Genomic DNA, 26,523 nt, shown 5'->3' with positions numbered 1-26,523 from the left:
GTCCCCTCAACACAGGCGTCGTGCCGCCTGCTCAGCCGCTATGCTGCAGTGCCCAGGAGTGCCAAGGGCTGGGAAATGGCTCTTTCTGCAGACTTCTCACCTCGCATCACTCGCAGGTGGCAGCAGCAGAAGGAACATGTGTCCTGCACACTGACCTGCTCCCAAGAAAAAACAGCTCAGTTACAGTAGAGCAATAGCCAGCCATCATCTAATTCAAGTATTATACACACAAGAACGACAGTTCTGAGTTATGACTGCTTGAATAACACACAAAACAGGTTAATTTTCTTTGAAGATCCTTCTTATGTGTCAAGAAATTAGTTGTAAGGAGGAAAAAAGGGCAGGGGTAGCACTATAGCAGTACTATAGCAGACAGTACTGAACAGGGGTGGGAAGGGTTCTTTTCTGCTAGATAAAGAATACGAGCTGAGAAAAGTTAATAAATTACTGACAGAACAAGTCTCTTCTCCCACAAAGATCTCTTTGAACTGACAGAATAAATGTCACACACAGACAAAAAAATAAATCTTCATGGTAAGCACTAGCTTGAAACAAGAACGTTTGACAAAACGAGAGAGTGCAGAACATGAAACAGTCTGGGAAGCACCGAACAGCTAAATAAAAGAATGTAACAGCAGCGTTTTGAAGAGAGAAAGTTGAAGAGGGGGGAATCATGGCCTTTTCTGAAGTAAACAGCAAAACTCCCCACTCGCTTTGTTAAACCAAGCAAAGAGATGAGGAGTAAAAATAAGAATTGAGCTGATAAATAAAACTCCTTAATTATAGCACATTGTTTTAAACTTGGACATGTGCACTTAACTGGATTTCACAACTACTAACATATTTGAGTTACTCATAAAATAACAATTTCATGCCACGGCAATTGCTATGAATCCACAGGAAAAATGGCTTCACAGGCCCCACTGTTAAGAAAACAGCATATTTAATAAATATATTTCCAAGCACTTATTATGCCTCCAGTAAAAATATTATTGATCTAAGACTCACTGTTGGTATGATAAATATGAAAGCACTGCTAATGTGGATTAACACATTAATTTGGTTTCTTTTATAAAATGGCATTCTACCATATAAAGATAGATTAGGAAAAATATCTATTAAAAACACTGGAAAATACAGTGTTTTGGAAAAACCCCAAACCAGTTAAGAAATAACTACCTTGTTTTCTATGTTAAATTTTAGATAAGTACTTTCATTCAAAGTACAGAAATCTGATGTATGTGTGTTTTTTTACTACGAGAAGCTGCTTCACATATACACTATTTTCTAACTAACAGTACTATAATCAGCACCATTCTGAATAACACCTAGAAGAAAGGAAAAACTAAGGGATGTAGATTGATATCTATGAAATAGTCTATGCTTACAGGGAAAAAAGCAATCTAGATGAGAGAAAACATCAGTTTTGTGAGCTGTGGCACTTCTATGAGCAAATAATAGATTTTTCTGCTCTGTTACAGTTAAAATAGTAGAGGTTGCAGAACGTTTATCATAGAATGCTTAAGGTTGGAAGGGACCTCTAGAGATCATCTAGTCTAGCCCCCTGCACACGCAGGGTCACCTAGAGCACGTGGCACAGGACTGCGTCCAAGCAGATTTGGAAGATCTCCAGAGAAGGAGACTCCACAACCTCTCTGGGCAGCCTGTTCCAGTGCTCTGTCATCCTCACTGACAAGAAATTTTTCCTTAAGTTCCTGTGGAACTTTTGGTGTTTCAGTTTGTGGCCATTTCCTCTAATACTATTAGTGGCCATCACTGAAAAGAGGCTGGTCGCATCCTCCTCCCGCCCTCAAGGTATTTATATATACTAATCAGGTCTCCTCACAGCCTTCTCTTCTCCAGGCTGAACAGGCCCAGCTCCCTCAGCCTCTCCTCATAGGGCAGATGTTCCAGGCCCCTGATCATCCTTGTGGCCCTGCACTGGACTCTCTCCAGCAGCTCCACATCCCTCTTGTACTGTGGGGCCCAGAACTGGACACAATACTCCAGATGCGGCCTCACCAGGGCTGAGCAGAGGGGCAGGATCACCTCCCTCGACCTGCTGGAGACACTCTTCTTAACGCACCCCAGGATCCCATTGGCCTTCTTGGCCACGAGGGCACCCTGCTGCCTCATGGTCAACTTGTCATCCACCATGACACCCAGGTCCCTCTCTGCAGAGCTGCTCTCCAGAAGGTCAGTTTATTTCTTGGAAGAATTAGGCCACTCCAGTAGTCTCCTGAAGTAGCCTAATTCCACATGCTCTGTTTCTGTTTGAACCTCCATTATGGTGTTTTTAAGTCAGAACAGATGGAATGGGGATAAAGGAGGATATTTAGAATAATCTTCTATTGATAACCTAATGCCCACATTGGTCTTATGACATTTTCCTCCAAATCACTGCATTTCAAAAACAAATTGTACCTTAAAATTGAATCAAGAGATAAAGATTTTATACCATGGGAGAGTAAACCTTTTCTTTGCAGACAGTAGCATTTCTAAACAGTATGCAGGATAACAAAAATGATCCCACAACATAATTCTTCTGTGTCTTAATGGCTTGTTTCAGTTATCTCTCTGATTTTGAGAGAAGGGTTGAACTTGCCAAATTATTACATTTTCATTTTTTCAGTTCCCTTTCTTTTCAGTTGATACTCTCATTGTAGTGGAGAGCATATATATCGCAAAACACAAAACATGCATCGTTCATTAGAGAACAAATATATTTGACAAGGTGTTGACAGTAATGAACATGCTATTTCTATGCATTTTTTCTTTGTTATAACAAGGAAAGTTTACATGCATTGAAGTCCGATTCCACCTGGAGAGGCAAATGGGTTACTATCTCATCCAGATGTACATACCGAGTCTCTTGATCGTCATTCTCTCCTGGGTGTCATTTTGGATCAACATGGATGCAGCTCCAGCCAGAGTGGCTTTGGGCATAACAACTGTGCTGACCATGACAACACAAAGCTCAGGGTCACGAGCATCACTCCCAAAGGTAGGCAGAATTTTCTCCGCAACAGTACAGTGGGCTAATGCTGTTTGACTACTGCCTTCTCTACCATGTAAGATGACATGGTTCAGCATTATACAACCATAATATTGACCATTTCCACAACTGTGATATCAATTTGCTGCTCTGAAAAGTGTATTTTTACATGTTTTAGGATTATATATGGTTTTCGTTCCTTCATTCTTATCAAGTGTGTGTGCTGTATTGTGAGCAAGTAACATTCAGAAAATAGTCAAAGAATAGATGCAGCAGTTGCTCCTTTGGAACAGTTGGCTGGATGCAAACAGCTGTTCTGTTGATAGTTAAAGCAACTTTATTTTGAGAATTAAGGGGAGGAATTGACTGCGTTTTTAACTTAGACATTAATTACTGTGGATAAATTCATAATGTAGGCATTGTCTGGGCAAGGAAGATGACTGAGGATAGTGAAAATCTATGATAAGACCTCCTACATAATAGGAGGAGTAAATTGTTGAGTCAGGAGAATGATAGTTTATTTTTGATTGGTGGCTCAAACATGAATATTTCAAAGTGACTTATCTCTTTTTCTTCAAAAAAAAAAAAAAAAAAAAAAAAAAAAAAAAAAAAAGCTTGTGTCCTAATAATCAGAGCAGCTACTGAGAAGGTGACTAGAAGTGTTTTTATACCAGCCGGAGTGACAAAGCACCTCAACTTAGTGACATAACCTCCCTCTCAACAGGAAACTTAGCACCACAAGGAGACTTTTGATTTATCAACATATTAAAAAAAAAAGAAAGGTGAAGCTAAATAGATTTCAAACAAGTGTCTAAAGAATGATATATTTCCATTATTACATTTGAAACCCCTACCCGTCATTGCTTTAAACATCTTTTGTATTTTATAGGTTATTCCTTAATCATTTTCGTATACATTGCACTTAACGGGAATAAAATGTATATAATAAAAATACATAAGTTCCACTTCTATGTGAGCTTTAAAGCTGTTTTTTTTTTAGGTTGGCTGAGTAGCATTTTTTTCCAAGTAAAACAGATACCCCTAACAGGTGAATAGGCTTTGCGTGTCAAACATATTGACCTGTAACATCTGAGTCATGCTGCAGATGAGAAAATAGAACACTATAAAAGCTTAGAAAAGCATGCACCCACCAACAAGCTACCAAAGGCATCTAGAGATGTTTTTGTCCTATTTTAAAGGCTTTATGCCAGCCATGTTGCATTAGATAAGCTACCGCTTCACCTTGTAAAGCGTATAGTTCTTGCACACTGAGAGGGAGCAGACCCTACATTCCCAGTCGAGATTATGTACTGCCCTTCAGCTTCACAGCAATGCGGGGCCACATTGTCAGGGTCCTGACAGAGATCCTCTAGTTAGCAATTGATTTTTCATACTTCTCCTGTGTCATAATTAAGACTAACTTGAACCCATATATTTGATTTATCATGCGTATACTAACAGCAAATAAACATATCAAAGTTCTGCATTTATCATCCTTCTTCAAGCTAATTTCTCTGTCAGCAACTTTAAATCTCACTCTTCAAAGAACAGGAGAATTCTCACTGGTCCCATTCTCCAGTTCTCTAGCATCATTTACATATTATATTGGAAGAAATGGAAAAGTATGTGTTTCTTGTGGATTACTTGGTTTATGACCTACAGTACGTTCCTAAGAAGTAAATGAGATGAAAATATTTGTGACTCACTTAAAAATAAAGGAACATAAGCCCTCTTGTTACCTATCTAGATTTTATGTTAAGTTCTATTTGATCAGCATAGTCTTAGAATCCAGAGATATTAATGCACTTCCCTCCTCACTTTATGTAATAGTAAACTTCACATCTGTGTTTTTACATTTTCAGTCTTCTACTCTTATTTCTCCACAGGTGTCATATGTCAAAGCAATTGACATCTGGATGGCTGTGTGTCTGCTCTTTGTATTTTCTGCACTTCTGGAATATGCAGCCGTAAACTTTGTGTCAAGGCAGCATAAAGAACTCCTGCGATTCCGCCGGAAGAGGAAGAAGAACAAGGTAAAACTATCAGCATTAACAACTTTGAAAGAGTCAAAAGAACTGATTTATGCCACGATACAAGCTTTCCTTGGTAAACATAGTGCTGCTTAAAGTGGCTATATAAATAAAGTGGCAGCACAAAATCAAATCCACTGTAGGCAGAGGGTCACTACAAGGACTATGCACTGCATAAATTCAACCTGAATTCTCCAAAGAGGGATTAAGAGGGATTTAAATGAGGCACGGGCCATGTGGGAGCCATCTGCATAGGCATGAATTTCACTCTGTTAGAAGAGTCAGATTATTCTTTAGAGGATGATTGTTACTTGTACATACAGCATCTTGTATTGCAATTCAACAAATATTATTTCCTAACTTACTTCTAGAGTTCAGTTCAAGCTCCTAACAGCTGTGTTTCATGTAAATATTTTTAATATAAAACTCATTTTTTCAATTGTTTTGTTGATGGAAGAGCAAATATCTTACCTTAAAGGGCTAGCTGACTAAGGTTTTTTCCTTCTGTCCTGTTAATTCACCTTAGTCAATTGTCACATATTTAGTAAGAAACTTTAATAGAGGAATAGTTATTAACACTTATTTTATAACTGAAAACCTCTAGACTACTTGCAGAATAAGTCAGTGCAAATGTTGCACGAAGTCAAGCACTTGACACCGCAAATTTAAATTCTGAAGTCATCTAAAGCAAGCACTGAAGCAAGGTTTTATGCATGACTCCTACCTCAGATTTTTCCAAGAAAAAATATTTCTCCTGGTATCTGTAACTGACATCATGAAGAATCTTTCACTAGGTTTCAATGACTATCTAAAAAATTTCTATGGATTAACTGTATGGTCTGACTGTAGCAAGTAATGACACATGGATCTGGACAGCCATCTTCTGGAGACTTACCTCGCTTTAGTGCTTGCATCACAAAGAAACATTATATAGCAGCTATGGAGAATGCACCTATGGCACCATTTGTTGATTAGCTAATTACAATAGGTAGTCTACCTTTTTCTTGTTCTTTGCATTGAAATCTATGGCATAGAAGTAGCTAGCTATGGCTATAATATCTATGGCTAACTAGTTTTAAAGATAGCTGATCTGTCAGTTTTAACCTTTTTTACTTCTTTATTGCTACTCTGAAAGATTTACTTGGAGCAGATTTCTCATTGTGTTGGCAAATAACATTTCAAATAACTTGTTTTGCTTCCTACTTTTTGTCATCTTTTTTCTTTTTTTTTTTTTTTTTTTTTTTTAACATCTTTGCATCTACAGAACTTCAGAAATCTACTGTTTAGAAGCAGAAAATCCTAGTTGCTATGACCTATACTAACTCCAAAAGACTAGAATATAAAAAGAAAAAAAATAAAGAACTGGATATAAAATTACTTTTCTAACTTATTTAGTTTTCCATTCTTTCTTTCACTTTCCCTTCTTCCTGAGCAATCGATTCTGCATTAGGTTGAAACCAGTGTTTTGGAAACATTTATTTTTCCAAACACTATGTAGAAAGTGAGAGCCCAGTTCACCATACAATAGCAAATAACCTTGTAGCTAAGGCACTAAATCCCTGGCATGACATAGCCTTGAACATGAGTTTCCTAAACTCCAGGGAAGGGTACTGAATCCATGTTTTTTTTTTTCCTCCTTGTCTCTATGTTTCATCATGAGACAGTTTTCACAGCATAAGTTTACCTAAAAATGGTTGGTTCCTTTGCCAGGTTATTATCTTGACAAAAAGCCATTTTTCTGACAAAACAAATTTAACTAGATTTAAATTTGACTCTAGCTCTGTGCAGAGAGAGAGCTCCTGACCAGAGGTAACCTTCAAGAATCTATATCTTGGGCTCCAGAGACAGCTCCACTAATTGTTTCTCTTTTTTTCCCCTCAATGTTTTATTAAACCATTGTCTGCCCAGCAAAGATACCAGAAACATTGTAGTATGGAGATTTTATCTCTTCAAAAAGTTTGGACCACATCCTAAACACTCTGGTATACAAATAACAACTGTTGTCTTACAGATCAAAGCAAGCAGTTAATAGCTAGCCTTCTTTACCACAAATGTTACTATTTGTTCACCACAATTTAAAACACAAAAACCTAGGTTGGTAAATCAAGATATTTATGCGGCCTTTTGTCTTTCTTCAGTCAGCTATTAGAGCTCATGATTATAAAGTTTAGCATTTAGCATGCTTTTGTGATCCATAAATATCCTCGAGTTCACACTGAAATGCTGTGAGGAGCTACCAATTCTCACAAACTAGATTTTATTCAACTTCTAAAGTAACATCATCTAAGCTCATTTGATCTCAAAAGAAGAACGCATGAAAAGAAGTTACCTGGAAAGACTTAAAATAACTTTCAAGAGTTTCCTTGGACATTAAATCCTCTTTCTTTGCAAAATGAAAACTATTATTCTATTCAGTATTTATGTCCAGGTAGCTTGGAAAAGTAAAGTTACAATAAACCAGTAGACTTTTTCATCCTATATGCTTATCATCTTCAAACATTTTACTGGGGTGTATATGTTATGATATGCATAATATGTATATTGTTATGATATATTTTTGCTGTGACAGAGCAGCTGAAGAATTCCCATAGTTGTTTTTTTTTTCTTGTAACTAAAAAGGCATACTTATTACAAGAGATATTTCACCTTTACCAACTATCGCAACAGTCAAATGGTTGAAGTTCAGTGCTAGAAGGCCCATGAGAGGTCACAGAAACCATGTTCCTGCCCTAAATCAGCATTGATTATACCTAATTCATCCTGGCAATAAGAAATCCAGGACCTCCCCTGCAATCTGTTCCAATAGTTTATTACTCTTGCAATTATACTCATGTCTTTCTAGGCTCCTCATGGCCCATCTAAAATGGGCACAGAGAGCAGACTACCCTATTCCTTCTGTAACCACTTTTTACATATTTCGTTTCCATTTGCTCTTCTTTAAACCAGTATTTCCAGTTTGTTTAATGTTTCTTTCAGGGCATGATTCCTACATGCTCATTCCTCATTCTCACTACTCTACCCTGCAAATTCTTGTAATAAGCCCATATAGCTTCCCTACAATTGTAGTGTTTCCAACATGAAGCCTAACTAGTAACAGTTAAGAGCAGCAGAAGTGTTACATATCATACAAGCAAAGCATTTGTTTACCCCAATCCATGTGATATTTGACTTTTTAACAACAGCATAGTGTTCGCCCATATCAAGCTTGTGATCTTCCTTAATTCCCAAGTCCTTTTCCAGAACTACTGGAAACTACTTTGCTTTTCATCTCGTTTGTGAGATCAGTCTTTCCCATCTTAGTACCTCATTTTTGCATCTTTTGATTAACATCACTTTTTTTTCAGATTTGTCCAAGTTTTTAAATTGAATGTTAATACTAAATTTTAATAATGCAACCGCATGTAGCAGGCATTCATTAGATAATACAGAAAAGCATTGCTTTGCTTGGGGAAGAGATGTGGCCAAAGACCTTATCAACTTCACAAACACTGTCTTACTGAGATGCTAGAAATATTCTTTCAAAATGAATAAATATTAATTACTCATTTAAAGTAACATTCTCTTAGGTTCTTGGAAAAGAAAAATGATAGAAGTCATACAGGGATACTAAAACATAGGGCCATTTATGGACATTGTTTTTCTTGAATGAATTTTCACTGTACAAGAGAAACATTATTTGTATACATATACTGAAAAACACTTTGATTCTACATTACCCATTTGAGTAAAATATTTACTTTTCAGGAATAGTCAATCATAGAATTCTATTTTCAAAAATCTAAAGATCAAAGCATCTTTAGTGAGGAAAATAGACATGAGAACTAGATTGATTTAATGGTAATCACACGTCTTTTCTTTTGTTTTCTTTTTGGTCAACCCATCCGTTTTGATGAAAGTATTTTGAGGGAGATCTTGATGGAAATGAAATGAATGCATCATTGCAGCATAGCAATGGCTTGAGATGTGCAGGATGTATAGACGGGACTTTGCCTCAAATCTACAGTACAAATTTAAGGGTAAATTATGTAGAAGATGTCCCATTTGTCATAGTGTGATACCCAGTCATTAACAGAGGCCCTGTCCTTTTGTCTGAACTAATGTCTTCCCATGTGGAGTCCGTAAACCTTCATTACTACTTGTATGTGATGACGTGAAATGTTAATAAAGGAACCCCTCTTAATTTTTTAATCCCTATTGATCTTTTAAAAACTGGATTAAAACATAAAATTAAAATTACACCATCTGCAACCTTAAAGGAACACTGACATCATTTCTAAGAGAAATCAACTGTTACCAGACAAATATTTAAAACTGCTTGTAGTGCAAAAAAAAAATCATTACTTTTCTTCAAAATTAGCATTCAAACAGCCAATACCAAGGCTTCAATTAAATTTTCAGCAACCTACAGTCAAAAGGCTACAAAAGATATTTTCAGAAGTTATACATATTATTTCTGTAGATAAATTATTTACTAAAGAAATGTTAAGTTCATACATACAAAACAGCATACTCACAAGCCGACAAACTGAAATCTTTCTCTTATTTTATGACTTAATATTTTATGGCACAACGTGGATATGACATAGAAACTAGGTGGAATTATTTTCTTCAAACTGTCAAGTTCTAATTCTCTAAATGAATATTGATGAAGTATTAATAACCTTTATTATAGTTACAATAGTTAGCTGCTATACAGTATGTATGAAAACCACATTCATATTAAAACTTCACAAAAATCTTTATATGATATCATTCATTTGCTTTTCCTTAGTGAGGATGCACTAAAGATGTATTCAAAAGAAAAAAAAGAAAAAAAAGAAAAAAGAAAACTTTCACCCCAAATGCAAATGCAACAACTTTTTCTGGAGAAGATATTTAGCTGTGCAGACTCAGTGTCAGGATACACAGGACCCTTCTAATCTCAACAGCTGTGATCTCAGGCATCTGTATTTTGAGATTTATTTTTAACCAAGTCATTTTATGAAAACAAACGAGGCATCACTGTCACTATACAAACAGCTTAGAATAAGCTCCCAGAAGTTAATTTCATTAGCACCAGTAGCTACACAATATAACCCTGAGGCCCAATTTGATGATTTTTCTGCCTTACTGGTCTGCTGAAACACTTGCAGAATTACCTTGTGCATACTCCAGCTGGTACCTCAGCAAGAAGACAGGGCCGTTCCTGTCACATTACCCACCTCTCGGCAGCACCCATCTCTGCATGGCCACTTGGGCTGGACTTGGTGGGTGCCAACCGCTCTGCCTGGGCATCCAACGTCCCACAGACACGGGGCAGAAAAGGCAGACCCTCACAAGAACATTCCCATCATTGCCTCAGCAATGCCAGATTCCCAAGCAGCCTGTGCCCAGACTAAAGCCAAGATGTTGGCAAGTCCAAACTGAGCGGAGAGCTGGACCTGAACACCACACTGTGGGTCCACTCAAGTGAGACAAGTCCTGCATGGGGCCAGTGAAGCCATAGCACTGTGGTGTCTCACACCAAAAGCACCCCCGACCAAGAGCTCTTATCCAGTTATCACAGCCATTCGGTACCAGGGATGGTATCAGCACTATCACCAGCTGCAGAAACGTGATAAGATGCCAAACATGGTTCATGGGTCTTTGCCCCTATCAAGGGGTTTAAACATTGAATAATCATTATAGGCTATAGATTTATAACTTCTGTCAACTGTAAATGTTTCACCAAATATATTTTTTTATTTTTACTTATTTTTTAAAGAACAGAAGCATGGCATTATAGTAGTTAGTCCTTTGTTTTAATCACGTCATCAAATGAACTCTATCATTTTGTATTTCTGTTATTCATGTCCACATTTAAATCAGTACTTTTTCTTCTCTTTTGCTTTCACATTAATTTTCCATTACTTTCAGTTTGATAGAATTATTCTAATGCAGGATTGAAGTATAGTGCTTTCAATAAACTCAGTCTAGAAGTTTATTCAACTTGCATATTTAAAAAGTTATGTTGGTTGGGTGATAACTACAACACTGCAGGATGCTCATGCTGTTTGCCAATTTGTTAACATCAAATACCAATTTGTTTGCATTTCCTTGTAGATAACCAATTCAACTGATGGTAGTAATTAAAATTCTTAAATTAAAAAGAAGAAATTAACAATGATTTTTTTCCTTGTAATTATCACTTAAACTTCGAGGATGTTTAAAATTAACTGTCCATTTCAGAAAACTGCCAGATTTTCTGAATAGCACTAGTATTTTCAAAATGAAAAATTTGGAAGTTAATATTTAAACAGCCACTGGTAAATTAAAAAAAAAAATTAATTAACTCTATGAAGAATTTTAAAATAGCAAAATTTCTCATATAAGTAAAACTGATTTATGCTTTCTTGCAATTTTCATATTAATGAAAATGATTTTCCAAAATAGTTAAAAAGTAGCATATAGCATACATAAAAAGCCTAAAATATTAAATAAATTGAGAGGTTAGACATGAAAGAAAAGGAATTTTTGAATTTAAAATTAGCTAGAAAAATATGAATGCCATCAAAATCATAGAACTGTATTTTGGTAGCATAGATAATGCAGGAATATTCTAGAGTATGTTCAAATCTCATCTGAGCCTGGCTTCTCAGTCTATGTATTATTTATCTGTCTGCATTTCTACCTCCGTCACTACTTTAGACTACTTCTGACCAGAGAGAGAGAGAGAGAGGTATAAAATGCATCTCCTGGTGGAAGCCACATTCTTGAAATCCTTTGAGAATACATACATCTTGCAACTATTTTTGTTTCTGTGCAGCATGATTTATAATCAGATTCAATTTTTTTTTTAGAGCTCTCTGAATTCAGAGCATCATTGCCAGGTTTTACCTAAAGCAGGGGACATAGTAAGGAAAAAATAAGGCCCTTAGCTTTCATTCACATTATTTTAAACTGTCGCTATTTTTTTCCTCTAAGGCATACACAGGGAAGAGTAGAAATAAGGCATAAAACTGATTAAGCATATTAGTGAGAATTCTGCTTTTTTGATCATCGCCTGTTTACCAATTGTGACCATCACTATTATTGGCATGATGGTTGTGTCTCAGGGCCAGGAAACCTTTTTTCTAGTAACGTGCAAAGTTAATGCCTGCTGTCCACAAAACCTATGTGGAATTTGCCCTGTTGAAGAGCACAGGCATCAGCTGTAAATGGGGAAAATCAAAACCAAGCAGCAGTTGCGTTCCTAACTGCTACCAGATTACCAAGAGTTCCTTTTGTCTCCGAACAGATTACAGAGTCTATAAACAAGTAGATAAAACCGTTGAAGCGTCTGCAGTAGCTTGGACAGAGACATTGATAGGGCCAGATTTCAACAAGTTAAAGTGCAGATTCCAGAAGTCAGTGACATGCAGGACTTGGTACATAGCAGCTGATAAGATTTCTATAAATATAAATATCTTGCCTTTTTTTTTTCCTCTACCCTTTTTGCCACAGGATGATGATGTAAGAGAAAGTCGATTTAGTTTTACAGCATACGGAGTAGGACCATGTCTGCAAGCAAAAGATGGAGTGACACAAATGGGGCCAAACAACCCCATTCAAGCTGCACCAAAAACCCCCGATGAGATGCGAAAGGTATTTATTGACCGGGCCAAGAAAATAGACACCATTTCCAGAGCTTGCTTCCCTTTAGCCTTTCTGATTTTCAACATTTTTTACTGGGTAATTTACAAAATCATTCGGCATGAGGACATTCACCAATAACAAGATTAAGGCTTTTAGCACATACAGTTCTGGCTGGCAGGTTTAACAGGAGAGTTTCTGTTAGAAATATGCCCAGGAGTCACCAGGACAACTACAGGCATTGAGGGGAGAAAATAAAGATCCCGCATGACTTGCTTTCCCAAGTCACAGTGGAATGGAAGAATGACACCCAGCAAAGATACATCTGCTATTGAAGTTTCTACATCAAACTCAGCAGCAGCAACTTTTTCCACAGTAAATCACTCTCTACTGAAGCTTTACTGCCAAGTGTTTATATATAAAGTGGTATAATTGTACAGTACTTAATGTTCCTTAAATTTTTTTTAATTCCAGTGTATTTTTAATTATAAAGCGGGTCCAGAACAGAGTAGGTAAGTCCCATAGTATTAGAAAATAGTTAGCATTTGTAACACTTATTTCAGTTTTACAAAATAATGACAAATTTCTGATTTGCATTTTAGAATTTAATGACTTTCTTGTCTTAAGAACAATATGAGGCAATGAGCACATATGGTGCATTTAAGTTATATTACGCATTCAAAGTACTTCATATTATAGTTCCACTGGAAGGTGTGTGTTGATATCAACTCAGAGACAGCACAAGGTATTGCTGCGTCTGAATATCACTTGGAAGATATATGTCATGTACTGCTTCCTGTAAATGATTTTTTTCTTTTTAAAGACCTTGAGTTACGCTTTGCTAAATTAAAACCTAAAAGCTTTTAAGTCTTTTTTAGAAGTTTTTTTTCCCCAACTGATAAGAATTCATACAGCTTTGGAGATAGACAAACTGCATTAAAATTTTGCAATACCCCCATTTTTGCTTCAGAAAAACTGTAACAGATAAAAATAGGCATCATCTCTGCCAAAATATTAGGAGAAAAAGTACAACTGTGCTTATATACATTTCCTCTGTGTTACATAAGTCAAAGATTGACATACAAGTTTATGGAACTCTCATTCTTCAAAGTTTATTGACATGACTTAGATACTGCTAAAACATGAAAAAATAATCCAAGTGACCTATCTTAATTACACTTCACAGTAATAAATAGGGAAATGACTATTATGTTAAGACATTTTCCCCCATTTAGAATGGCCTAGAGTGGCATTTTTAAATTATAACACAGTAGATCATATTTATTGCATAGTTTGTAAACACTCCTGCTACTCTTCTCTGTTGAAAGACTGAAACATCTCAAGATATGGAAATCTGACATTTAAAAATACTTGATATTTTGAGTCCAGTAGCCCAGGCTGTTTCTCATTGCAAAATGTTTTTATTTTGACCATGTTTTAAATTTTTGATTTCTTATTGCTCAGAGTGTGTATACAAAAGTAAAATACAGCTGGAGGCAAACATCTGGTGCACTACCAAATGCATGTTGCATATGAAGCAACAGAGGCAACATTACCCCGCACTGAGGATTTTAGCATAGCAACCTTGGGTTTGGTTGGGATTGTTCTTTTCCTCCAAGGATTAGAGAGATTTAAAAATAGCAGTTCTCTAATTTTGCTCAACTGCCTCAGAAAGAAGCTGTATAATCCTTCCTTATTTTCAAGCAGTATTATTTTACAGTTTTGCTTCATTTACTAGGTGGAATTCATTTTAAGCAATTGTTTCTTCATATAGTATAGGTTAATTAATTCTTTATACGTATGTTCCAAAAAAACCTTATTACTAAAGGATGCATGTGCTTATTTGTGTGAGCAGGTACTACAAATTAAACATAGTTAAAAGGTTGGACGTTATCTCCTTCAGAGTTGTCATAAATATATTTTTTATAAAAAGGGTTGTTAATTTCCTGAGTTAACAGTAAGTTAAAAGTATTTAAAAGACTCTTTGAAGTACTGGACCCATAATCAAGAGGCAATCACAAAACATCACATGAACTTTCAAGCTTATCCTCTCTCCCTCAGCTATTTAAAATAGCTGGTTTCTCTCATCAAGGAATTCTTCAATGAATGGATCAGCATATAAAAAAAAATCTGGCCAGATTGTAGAATAATTCAGAATTATTCTACACCACTTCACTGCCTGGTTCACACTGCCTCTTTCCCAAACATTCAGTAGTCAAATATTACCTTGTTTGGAAAATATTAACAAATCCAAGTAAAAGCAGCTAAACAATTACCCTTAATTTCATTCTTTACTACTTAAGTGAGAGTAGATCTATGTACTCAGATAAAGTGATAACGAAGTCCTGAAAGTGATGAGACTGGATTACAGTGCTGGCAAATGTAATACGGAGTTAGGAGGAACGTGGATTTGTTGAACAAGGACAATATTCCTCATACTTGTATGAATCTACTATCTCTATGAGGGAGAACATGATAATCTACAGTAAAAACTACACTGTGTCATATATATACACACACACAAAAAGCATAAAATTCTAATATCCCTAATGGATTGTTACCTATAGACCATCACACAGTGAGGGTACGTGCATCCTACTTCTACACTGAAAATCATATTCAGTCCTCTAACAGGAGATATTGATTAAGTATATTTAAAAGATTATGAAAACTCCACAGTTAGAGAATTTTTGTATGTATTAAGTAATTCTATTAAGAATAAAAACATTTCCAGTGAGAGGGGAAAAAAAAAAAATGGTTCAAAGATGATACTTTCAAATATCTGGATGCCATGGCATGAAAGAACTCTCTTGACCTGCTGTTTCTTTATCTTTTACTGTAACCATAATATTCGCCAGTTTAACAGAAGCCTTTACACTTCTAAACAACTTTGTACAAAGTCACATGGCAAAGACAGACGTCAGTTAAGATTACAAAAGACCTCCAGGCATCAATACCAGCTGTCCACTAACCGATTATGGGAAAGGCCCCAAAACACCCAAAGGCCTTTTTGCCCTCTGCACAACGCCAGGATCAACAGCTACTGTCAGCAACTAGGAATATTCATGTGCCAACGGATTCTTCCATAGCTGTGGAATGAAGCAGCAGGGAATGGGGTTGGGAAGCTGCAAAGAGGGGTGCTCTGCAGCATCTATCACACTGCGGCACCTCCGCTACAGTGCTGCACAGGCAGAAACGGTGTGATCGGAGAAGGAATTCCATTCAGTAGGCTGTAGGGGGCCAGTGACCTCGGTTGTCCTGGGCTTTGCTGCCCCAGCTCAAGTCCTCAAAGACACACAGGGAAACTTCTGGTGTACGCAACCCCTGTGTGAAAGGCAACAGCCATCCCAGCCTGGACCTCAGTAACTATTCACTGTAGGTGCAAGCTCTGTGCTAGCAAGGTCTTGTTTTCATGGTTGCCATAGAGCTTAGCTTCAAAGAATAAAAACGCTGACGTTTGAAGAGCCATGCAAGAGCAGAGGCAAGGGCTCTAGGATCTGGTGGATTACCCCAGCAGTACCAGAAATCTGGCATAGTTACTATCAAGGAAAGAGCCAGAAGCACGAGGCTTTCTTACCACCCGGGCCACACCGATGCCCTCAGCTCAGGCAGGATCAGCGTGTGTGGGGACAGTCACCGCTTTACCCAAGAGAGCCATGGCCAAGTGTGCGCTCCCATGGGGCAGCGGCCTCTGGCAGGGAAGGCGCAGGGGTGACTTCCTTCCCACATCCCCTGCTTTCTGCATGGAAAGAGGAGTGGGACATGGGGTGAGATGGAAGAGCTGGGGCCAGAGAGAGGAGCGCAGAGCAGTGCCTGGAGCCTTGCACACAACTCGTCCTCCACTAAAAACAGGTACATGCTCCAAAGCATTTCACCCCAAGCAAGGCCAGCAATTTTCAAGTGCAGAGAGAGGATGTGGAAGGTGCTTCATAGGTACACCAGTGAAACTTACTCAGCTACAACAGACATCCTCTAGAAACTACAGTACCAAACTCCTACTTAACATCTACATAATAACATGCATTTTGTTTTTAAATGCATCTCCAAATACCAAGATACCTTGCCAAGTCAGAGTTGGTCTTCTTTCCCTACAATATTAATGAGCTAGAAAAGACTTGAGTGAGATAGGGAGGAAGTGAAGAAGTGTTTTGCTATCTAGAATTAACTTTATGTTGAAATAAATTTAAAAGTAACTTTTTACTGTCCCCATTTTCTGTTTCCAAGGAGTTTTGGCTGAAGACAGTCATTACTATTTAAGTAGGCTACTGGAATACAGGAACAATGTTGAATTTCACATTTTTAGTACAATAACATATTTCTTTGAATATATTTTTGGATTATCTTTACTAAATTTTTTTATAGGTTTATTTATAAGCAATCCTTTCTGAAGTATGAGATAGGATTTGTCTAATCACTAGAATGACTTAATGCTTAGGTGATTCAGATGTGCACTTTAAATTTGAGGAATAAGGAAATGATTCCACTTTGCACTATAACCAATTACAGAACTGTAGGTTGGTAATGTAGATAAAAAGAGTGAAGATAAAGTGTTTACACAGTTTATATTTATAAGAATAGGGAAAGATGAAGAAGTCTTCCTTAACCTTTAAAAAATCAAAATATATTATTTTTAAGCAATAATTTTATATTAGATGGAAATACATTTATTTTTACAGTACCCAGCCCAAATTGAGATGGGTGGTTGTAAAAGGTGATAGTACTTAGGTGCAACTTCTGCACACTTCTGCTCACCAATCCAACAACCAATCCAACAGAGGAGTATTTGGCCTTAAACTGTGAAACTGCCAAGCGAGCCAGTAATTAACTACAGGATCCCTGTAAGGTAGTCAACTAATTGTATAGTAAGATATGGATCAAATCATACAGTTATTCCAAGGAGAACAACAGGAGATCATCTTGGCTTTCTTTTCTTTTTGAGACCACTAAGAAAAACTAAAGGATGAACTCAACTACTTGTTAATAATAAAATGGGCATTCAGTTTTGCAGTGGTTATGGAAAAAGGTGCCTTCAGGCAACACTCATCACCTACAGTAGTTACAGAAATGTTATCAGTTCAGAGGGCTCGTGGAAGCAGGTTAGATTGCTAGAAGCAGTGGGTTAAATGCCAGAAAAAATGTTGGCTCATCCTGTATTCTTGACATTCTTAAACGTTACCGCACTTCTTCACTTTCATCTTTGTGAAATATGCAAGAAATATTTCTTCTGTTTGTATTTTACTGTATGACAGAGTGATATTAATGGATGAAATGGACTAAAGTAACTACTGATGTTTCATGAATGTGTAATTGTGAACTGTATAAAAAAGAAATTGTGCCATAAGCTTTTGATAGAGTTTTAACATAATGTACAGTAGCTTGTGTGTTAGTGAGCCCAGTTTAAAGGCCACAGCAAGAATGATAGCGACTTGTCTGTGATTTTTAAACATATTCTCCTGCAAATTCCTTCTAGACAACATACGATGGCAATTTCATCTCAGAGTACTTTTTAGTAAAATTCTATAAATGTGTTATGCATGGATTTGATTAATTTTTTTCTTGTAATACAGTATATCATTGCACTTAAACTGACATTCTCTGCAGACAGAAGTGTTAAAATGTGCAGTCTATGGTGTCAGTCATGTAACTAGATATTTTATTCAAAAAATAAAGTTAATTTTTTTCAGAAACTACGCAATTATTTTTATGACATTTCATGCTGTGCGTTTAAAGTCATAGGAGGGACTATCAACCCTATGGGAAGGATGAATGAAGCCCTCATGAATAATTAAGGTATATTTAGCATTTAAATATTTCAGGATCGAAAAATTGAAGGAGAAGGAACTGAGAGCTTTAAATTATTATATTATTCAAAATACTCTGAATTAAAAAATACAAAGAGGTATTTTAGGGAAGATTGCTGGAGAAGGATAGGCTCTCAATTAGAAGTTTGATTTCCCAGGGCATATTTTGCTGTTAGTGGACAGAAAGAGGCCTCTACAAAGGATGTTTATAGGCAAGAGACTGACTCCTTATTCAGATAAGTGCCCATGTAAATGAGAACAGGCACTCCAAAATAGTCCTGCCAGATGCATTATCAAAAAAGGAAGAAAAACACACACAACCACACACGCAAAATCACTTAGGCTTCTGGAAATCTTTGCAGGAGGCTCAGAGCCTCAGGGCAGATGCTTTGCAACTCCCCTGCCTGTGACAGAAACAGGTATCGGGTTCCCCCTTTCCACTTGCTTTTCAAGTGGACAGGATGCAAAAACAAGAACTGTGGCACTTTCTCATAAGTAGTGCTTCCACCACCAGCTACCAATAATCCTCTTTAACATTTTGGATGGAGCCTATGAAATGGCAGTAATTTAGGCAAACAGCCAAATGCAAGCAGCACACGGTAAGACCCTCGCAGAGCCCTGAACAAGTCCTGTAACTGTGCACTCAACTCCCTGCTACATAGGCCAGTTGTTGCTCTATCAGATGTTTACCATCATTTCTTCTCAAGAAGAAATAAAACCTGGTACCTTTGGCCTTGGTCATATAAATTCACAAGCAACAAAAGCATAAAACTACTACAATAGCAATGTTTTCATGCTGACGTGCACAGTTCCCAGAACATGAAAACTGCAAAGGTGCCCATTTGAGATAGGGAACAAGCAACTAAACAAGGCAGCAATTCCCAGGCAGGGCAATCCCAGAAGCACAGAAGGAAGCAACAACAGATCTTAAACCGATCAATATGTGACTAGGCTGTATAAACTCTGCCACCCTTTCAATACAACATGCTGGAAAAATACAGGTATTATATCAAAAGTAAACTCACATTGCTAAGGTAAAAACATGAATATGAGTCTCCAAAAATCCCTTCCAAACTCAACCATTCTGTGAAAGAAGATATAGTTTGCCTAATCACATTACCTAATCACGTTACCTATCCATATTATAAATAGATAAACATTTAATTCCATTTCATCCACACAATGGATTTCATTTCTCATATCCTACTCTAAAAGCATGGTGAGAATTATGTTCACTAGCTGCCACTTTCCATGAAAGAAGCACTACCCTGTGAATTTAAAATCCTGGAAAACAATCTACCAAAGTGGCAAAAATAGAAGCAGAGAGAAAAAAAACTGCAAGTAAATCAAAGTTTTTCAAAATTTTCAAAATAAAACACTTTCAGACCTTTAGCAAACATCTATATTTCATACTAAACTTTTTGTCAATGTTTACATACAATGTTTTAATTTCTCTCTTACGTCAAATACACCTGACTTGTTTTCAAAACACACATAATTAGTAGGTATAGACATTCAAATGACTTTTTAAAAGCTCATAAGCCTTTAACATGCGTGTCCTTTCACGTAAACTTTATGAAGGCATATGAAGACAGAGTAAATCTATATTGCATTAGAATTAGGCTGAACTTATTTAAGAAGAATATTGGAAATTCTTCCACATCATACTTAATACTATTTATATTTGAAACGGGAATTTCATCACCTTCCTCCCACACACAGTTCTTTGCTTTATTATGCTAATATTTTGTTTCTCAAGAAACTGTCAACTGAACCACAAGATGGCTCCCTCTCATATGAATTAGAGGACGTTGCAGATGTTTGCATTTTATTTAAGGAAATAAACTTCAGCAAAAGGCATTTTTTATGTACAAACTCCAAGCACTGACACTCACTATAGAAGGCAGAAATATATAAAGGATAGCTACTTTTCACTCTAAAAATAACATTCCATTTTTGGAAATGATGCAAACACTTCAAAGTGACACAATTGTCTTAGAAACAAAATTAGCCAAGTTCTTAAACTGAGATCATAATCAAGGGAATTATGACTATGTGTATCTGGACATTAGATAAAAATGCCATTTTAAAACAGAAATCAATCATTTACTTTTTTAAAGGATCAGCTGATTGTCAAATACTTATTGCTACAGCTATGAATTTCTTAAATAGAAAAGGAGACTCTGCTCCTGAAGTCACTAAGGTGAACTCCATTCTTGTATCGGGGTGTATGTAGTAAAACTATAATAAATACAAAGAAAAAACATATGGCTTTCACTGAAATATATATTATTTCATGTCATATCTAAGATGAAGCAATCACATACTTCAATATTGGCAAATTATGCAAGTCTAACTCAATTTACTTTGCGATAACTGGTTGTGTCACTGCCCTCTCCTTGCAGACTTTACCCTTCAATGTATCCACCAAACCAATATGGAAACAGCTGTAAGACTACCCTGAACTTTGGCATGATCCCATGAAGATGCAGTCTACCAGTAATGCCCATTTATTTTTTAGCCCTAATTGCTCATAAGGTAAAAACAGGTAAAGACTCTAAATCAAGGAAAAGGTGACTAAGATCATGATGAAGACTAACTTTGAATGTAAGATTTGTCAATAAATTACTTGCCGAATGATAAAGAATTCCATATTCAAGGTTTAAGTTGTAAAAACTGTTATGAAGCAGTGAATGTTGCGTTTGCTATATTCTTTCCCCAGGCTTGCTTTCCCAAGTGGTGACTCAACTAGGTTCTCATTATGTAGCAGCCAACTTCATATGTAATTGCATTGCCAATAAAAACTCAGCAACAAAACATGAAGTGTTCCAGAGGAAAACCTCATTTGTACACAAACATGGTCAGAGGTATACAAATTTTGTATTACCACACGTTTTTGAGAAAATAACATCACAGAAGTATTCCATTTCAAAATTGCATGAACAAAATGGGTCATAACTAAAAAGTTACCTATACACTATTCCATTAACATTTTTGAAGGTGTTGTAGCCCTTTTTCACTAGTCCCAGCCTTGCTTAAAGCCAAAAAACTTACTTTGCAAAGAGTTTCAAGGCAGTATCAAAGCAAAGGCTAGATGAGAGAACTGAAAAAAGCTAACAGGTCCCTCTTCTCCCTCCATTTCTATCTTTTCTTCCACTAACATTGCATCTCACAGCAAATCTGACCATTTGGTAGTATGGGACCTTCTTGAAAGACTCCACCTAACAATTCCAGTCTCACCAGGGCTACTGTGGCAAAGAAAATTCAGCATTCAGACACGGTCCTGATGTCATCAGATCTTCCCTCTTAATAGTCCCTTATGTACTGCCCTGTGCTTACTGATATCTTTTATTAAAGCTCTTGTTTCTCACTGACATCTTGGGCCTGCTTCTTTGATTCAAGATACTGTACATTGCTGCACCATCTCTGAAACTGAACTGTGTATTAGACTTTGGAAGATAAGCATCAACATTTCAGAGTTTCACAGCTCTGAAATGTACAGTTAGTATGTTACATAGTACAGTTAAATTGTCTTTCAGACAAATTCCCAATACATTACTTTCATCTATAACGTTCATGCTTGTGCTCTCACTCTGGCTATCCCCAAAAGAGAAAGCATGGCCCTTGGTTAAGATGCAAATCTATCTTCTCTGAGACCCTGAGCAATCACTTGGGATAAGGCCTACACAGAAATTTAGGCATTTAAATCTCTTCCTCATTCCTTTCCTTCCTGCAGCACCTAATCCTGCGAAAAACTCAAGCTCTGTTTTTAATATTAGCATTTCCAATGTGCCTAAAAGGCTTTCAGTAATAAGCACCTTCATGCTACAGTTTCCAGGATAAAGCTTAAAAGTATATCTGACTTCAGAATGTATTTATTCCTCCCCTTGTTTCTGCTGAGCAGCATGGCTCTTTCTGCATGTCGGGAGGCCATGCAGAAGTCTCTGTAAACACAGAAATTTTTAAACACTGTCTGTTCCTGCACACTCATTACCTCTACTGGACTTCTGCTTGCTGTCATGCAACTATACCGTGCTTGGTAATGCTTAAAAGATATCTACAGAGCAATTTCAAGGCACAATGTTTACTGATGAATTTTTCCAAGGTTATTTAACCATTTTAAAATCTAAACAGAATGTTTTTCTTGTGGAAGCATAGCAACGTGTTCTATGTGAGTCTTCTGATATGTGCTGAAGCATTCAAAATAAAAATATTTTTCCAGTATGATAGAAAGTGTGTATGTTTGTTGCATGTATAAAACTTCTAATCCAGAGTCAAATTTAAGCATTCAAAAATGTCGTTTGCTAGTAAGCATGCAAGTGCAACTTGCTGCATGCTCCTACAAGATCTTTTATGTTTCAGTAGCAATTTACTTGCACATCACAGCTTTGCAAGTCCAGATGAAGGTATTTTTGTCCACGAAAACAAACTGAGTGTACAAATTCACAAGCTATTTTTAAATGTTCACATTAAACAGGACAGTATAAAAGGTTACATTGCCACTGATTTTCATTAGACTGTCTTGTCAAAGCATGATCTATCTTCCATAAAAGGCACTGGGAAAACTTACTCAGCCACAGGAAAAATGATACTGGGGAATTCTCCAAGGTTTTATCTGAAACTTATTACCTGTGTTGGTGCCTTGGATGTGCCCACCCAGGTCTAGAGCAAATGGAGCTTGTCACAAGAATGAAGACAAACTTTGGAACATGTATTGCAAGACACCATCCTTACTGAAGTGCTGTAAGTGTTTTTTTATTTTTTTCCCCCACAAAGGATATTCATTTGATACTCCAGGTGCCAGTAAGAGTAATGCACCACAAAGGGATAACTTTCCAACAGACTTGTCCACGCACATAACACTCCTGCAGTAGGACATGTAGAATGTAAAATAATTGTGTCCAAAGTTTTTCATTTACTCTTCAAATATGATCTCAAAGATTTTTAAATAAGCACTTCTTGAGGAAGATGCTACTAGACTTACTGCTAGCCCTTACTATAAAAAGCATTAAAAATGACTTAACCAGTGCTTAACCCATTAGAGGAGAAAAGGATGATTTGCTATTATTTGAGGCCTGTCTTTTTTTTTTTTTTTTTGGTAAGAAAGTCTGGGGCAGCACAAAAGGTGTTTAGCTTATTCTTACTCTGAATATTACTGCATATGATAAATCTATCTGAGGATAGAGAGAAGTTTTGGGGGGAGTAAACCATCCTAATTTCATCTTTCAGTAGGAAAATCACAGTTAAAATCAGTTATTAAAATTTTATGCATATTACATACTACACATCACACACCTATATAAGCCTCTCATGAGGCCTCAGTTTTCCTAATCATCTAGACAATAGTTTCAGATCAGTGAATGACAATTTGTTCTGATGTTGCAACATTCAGAAGCTAATATCCCTGATACAGTTTTAGTGACTGGAGTTTCTGTGAATCTGGTTTGAGCAAGAATTTGCTGTCAAGCCTGCCTGGGTAGTTCCCAATAGTCTTGTTCTATGAGTGCATCTGAAGTCAATAGAAAAACGTCCAAGGCACTTGGATCAGGCTGACCTAGCGCTAATAAAAGGCTGTTATATATCTTATTGAAGCTAGAACTTTAATTACTACTTTCTAAATGTATTTGAATCACTACCTTTGACATTGAAATTTTATAATATTTCAGTTTGCTTCAGGTTTTAAGCAAACAATCGGAACTTAAAGAGTTAAGTAGACTGAGTCCTTTCCATGGTTTAATTGCTGTATGCTGTGAATTAGATATTAAAATAAATTCCTTTCATAGCAGCTGTATGCTGTGAATTAGATATTAAAATAAATTCCTTTCATAGCAGCAGTATCTAAGCTGAACTGAACTTGAATATCTCTAGAAATATATTTACCATCTCACTATTGTTAATTCTGCTGCAATCCAATCTTGCTCTGCCTGAAGTAAAAGTATTTCTAATGCACTCAGCAGTGGCTAGGAGAAGCTTCTTGAGATTCATTACTCAAACATATGTAATATTGATAGTCTAAATGATGCTATATTTTGATAGTAAAAAGGGAAAATATCATAGAGATGGCAAGATTATAATTATGCAGCATTAGGAAAAACACACTAAAAAATATTTCTTCCGTTGTACACCCACCTACCCTCCTTTATCTCCCAAGCTTGGACAAAAACCCATGGAACAGGACTGTCCTTTCGTCTGTGCCACTTCTGGACAGAAAATAGTTAACACACAATTTGGAATAAGGAAAGCAGAACTTGCATATTCTAGTCTTAGATGCCTTGAATTTCCAAGTGATCTGATATATATATATATATCATCTCTCTCTCTCCTACCACAAAGAGGTTATATAGCCATTTCAAACAGTTTATGACTTTTGTTCCCTTCCCACTTTCTGGTCTAGAATGGAGTTTTCTCTATCAGCATTTCAAGGCAAGCACCAGACAGCAGCTCATACCTTCCTAGGGAGGCCAGAAAGAACTCTAGAAAGTAATCTCTGTTAAAAGTAATCTTTATTAAAGCCTTCAGGGAAGAAAGAGGAAGAGGACACCTTCAGAATATGGATCTCCTCCAGACATACCAAGAAACAGAGCAAACTGTATTACTGTTGCGTCGAAATGAGTCCGAAAACATCTCCCTAGAGTTTGTGACAGCAAGCAGGAATAAACTTACAGAAGTGATAAAGCAAACTTGGTCTTGCACATTTCTGGAAAAATGTGCAAAATCTTTGAAACCTTGTTTCTGACCAGTTTTTCTACATGCTGTTTCCAATTGATGTATACAAGATCTGTAGCCATTGGCTGCATTAAAATGATGTACCTAAGATCGTATATTTAGACTGAGGAATTTAGCAGATTTACCAGCCTATAGATACACTGTGGAAATGAGACAGACTCCTGCTATGCTTGTCTTGTTAATTCAGAAGGAAAAACACGCAGAAGAACATTATGCAGATGCATTTCCTATCCTTTTGTCCATGCAAGTAAGTCATAAAAGGTAATTAGGCTTGGGTGGTTAATTGGAGTCCTAACCCAGCTAGCCAGGCTCCATGGCCGCACCTACATGGTTTTGAAGACAGCAAATCAAACAGAAGTGTTTATTCAACAAGAACTTTTGCTCCGTTCTGAAATTATGTAATGAAAGTCATTTCTGACTTATGGAGATCAAAGATGCAAAGGTTAGTGTGATTTACAGAGTGATAAGGAAACTATGAACAGAGTCTCTTCATGTGGAACCAAGAACACTAGTTCTATGAATACTTAGTGTTTTACATATACATACATACTATATACCTAACTGTAGGTAAGAGATGTACTAAATTCTCTTTCCTGTTTGAGATAACTCCCATGATATAACTGGAATTATAAAGGAGTAAGAGAGGATAACTTAAGCCCATTTCTGATTTCAAAAATAATTCTATTGCTATTTTCCAGACCTAGGGACACATCCATAATGTGGTTACTAACAAAAATATTACAGGGCTTCAAGTCAAGGTGCTTTTCTTCTCCCTCCACAGCTTCATGCCTTATGTATTTTGGTTGCATGCTAGTGAAGGTGAAGTACTGAATCTTCCACAGGACTCATATCACAGAAATATCACAATGCCAATAACTTTATTTCAAGGCACTAAAGGACAGAGCTATTTGGGGAGGCTGAAGGTAAGATTCTGCCTTTCTCAGGGCAAGCCACCTCACACTCCTCAGTGAAGCTAGCACTTGTCTCTTGGAGGGCTGTCAACATAGCCTTCAGTGAAAGACATACCTTATTTCTTCCACCCCACAGTGCTACTTTTCTACAGAGGGTTCTTTTGACAACTGCAGGAGCGGACTGACCATGCACAGAAACAGTAACCAAGCTCCTGGAAAAAGAACCAGCAGGAGGAGAGGAAGGAACGATAAATAGCAGTGCTGCAATAAGCCAGAGTGGGCTACACAAAGTAAGGTATGGGCCGGTGCTGCACATGCAGCAATACTATGATGCTGTTGTAGGTGAATAATTGTGGTATTGTTCTGTTGTACATTAAGAATTGGAATATTTGCATATTAGCAAACTGATGATTACTCCTGCACAAAGCTGGTGCTGATTCATTACCCCTGCAGCTGAAATGCCAGAGTGT

General features: G+C 36.8%; 1 protein-coding gene across 2 annotated transcripts in view; it reads left to right on the top strand.

The window, feature by feature from the left end:
- Positions 1-13,056, top strand: part of GLRA3 (glycine receptor alpha 3) — a 65,143-nt gene extending 52,087 nt beyond the window's left edge. The window contains exons 6-9 of one of the 2 annotated variants that reach the window (XM_088524621.1): positions 2,790-3,004; positions 4,882-5,028; positions 8,922-9,041; positions 12,487-13,056. In XM_088524621.1, coding sequence (XP_088380747.1) covers positions 2,790-3,004; positions 4,882-5,028; positions 8,922-9,041; positions 12,487-12,756 — 752 coding nt within the window. In that variant the 3' untranslated portion in view covers positions 12,757-13,056. The remainder of the gene's footprint in view (positions 1-2,789; positions 3,005-4,881; positions 5,029-8,921; positions 9,042-12,486) is intronic. The other variant, XM_088524622.1, reaches the window with a different exon arrangement.
- Positions 13,057-26,523: the final 13,467 nt, after the last annotated feature.

Source organism: Tinamus guttatus, unplaced genomic scaffold, assembly GCF_059628265.1.
Source record: "Tinamus guttatus ecotype Peru unplaced genomic scaffold, ASM5962826v1 Tinamus_guttatus_pri_ptg000213l, whole genome shotgun sequence".
Classification (NCBI taxonomy): Eukaryota; Metazoa; Chordata; class Aves; order Tinamiformes; family Tinamidae; genus Tinamus; species Tinamus guttatus.
This window is presented reverse-complemented; position numbering and strand designations above follow the sequence as displayed.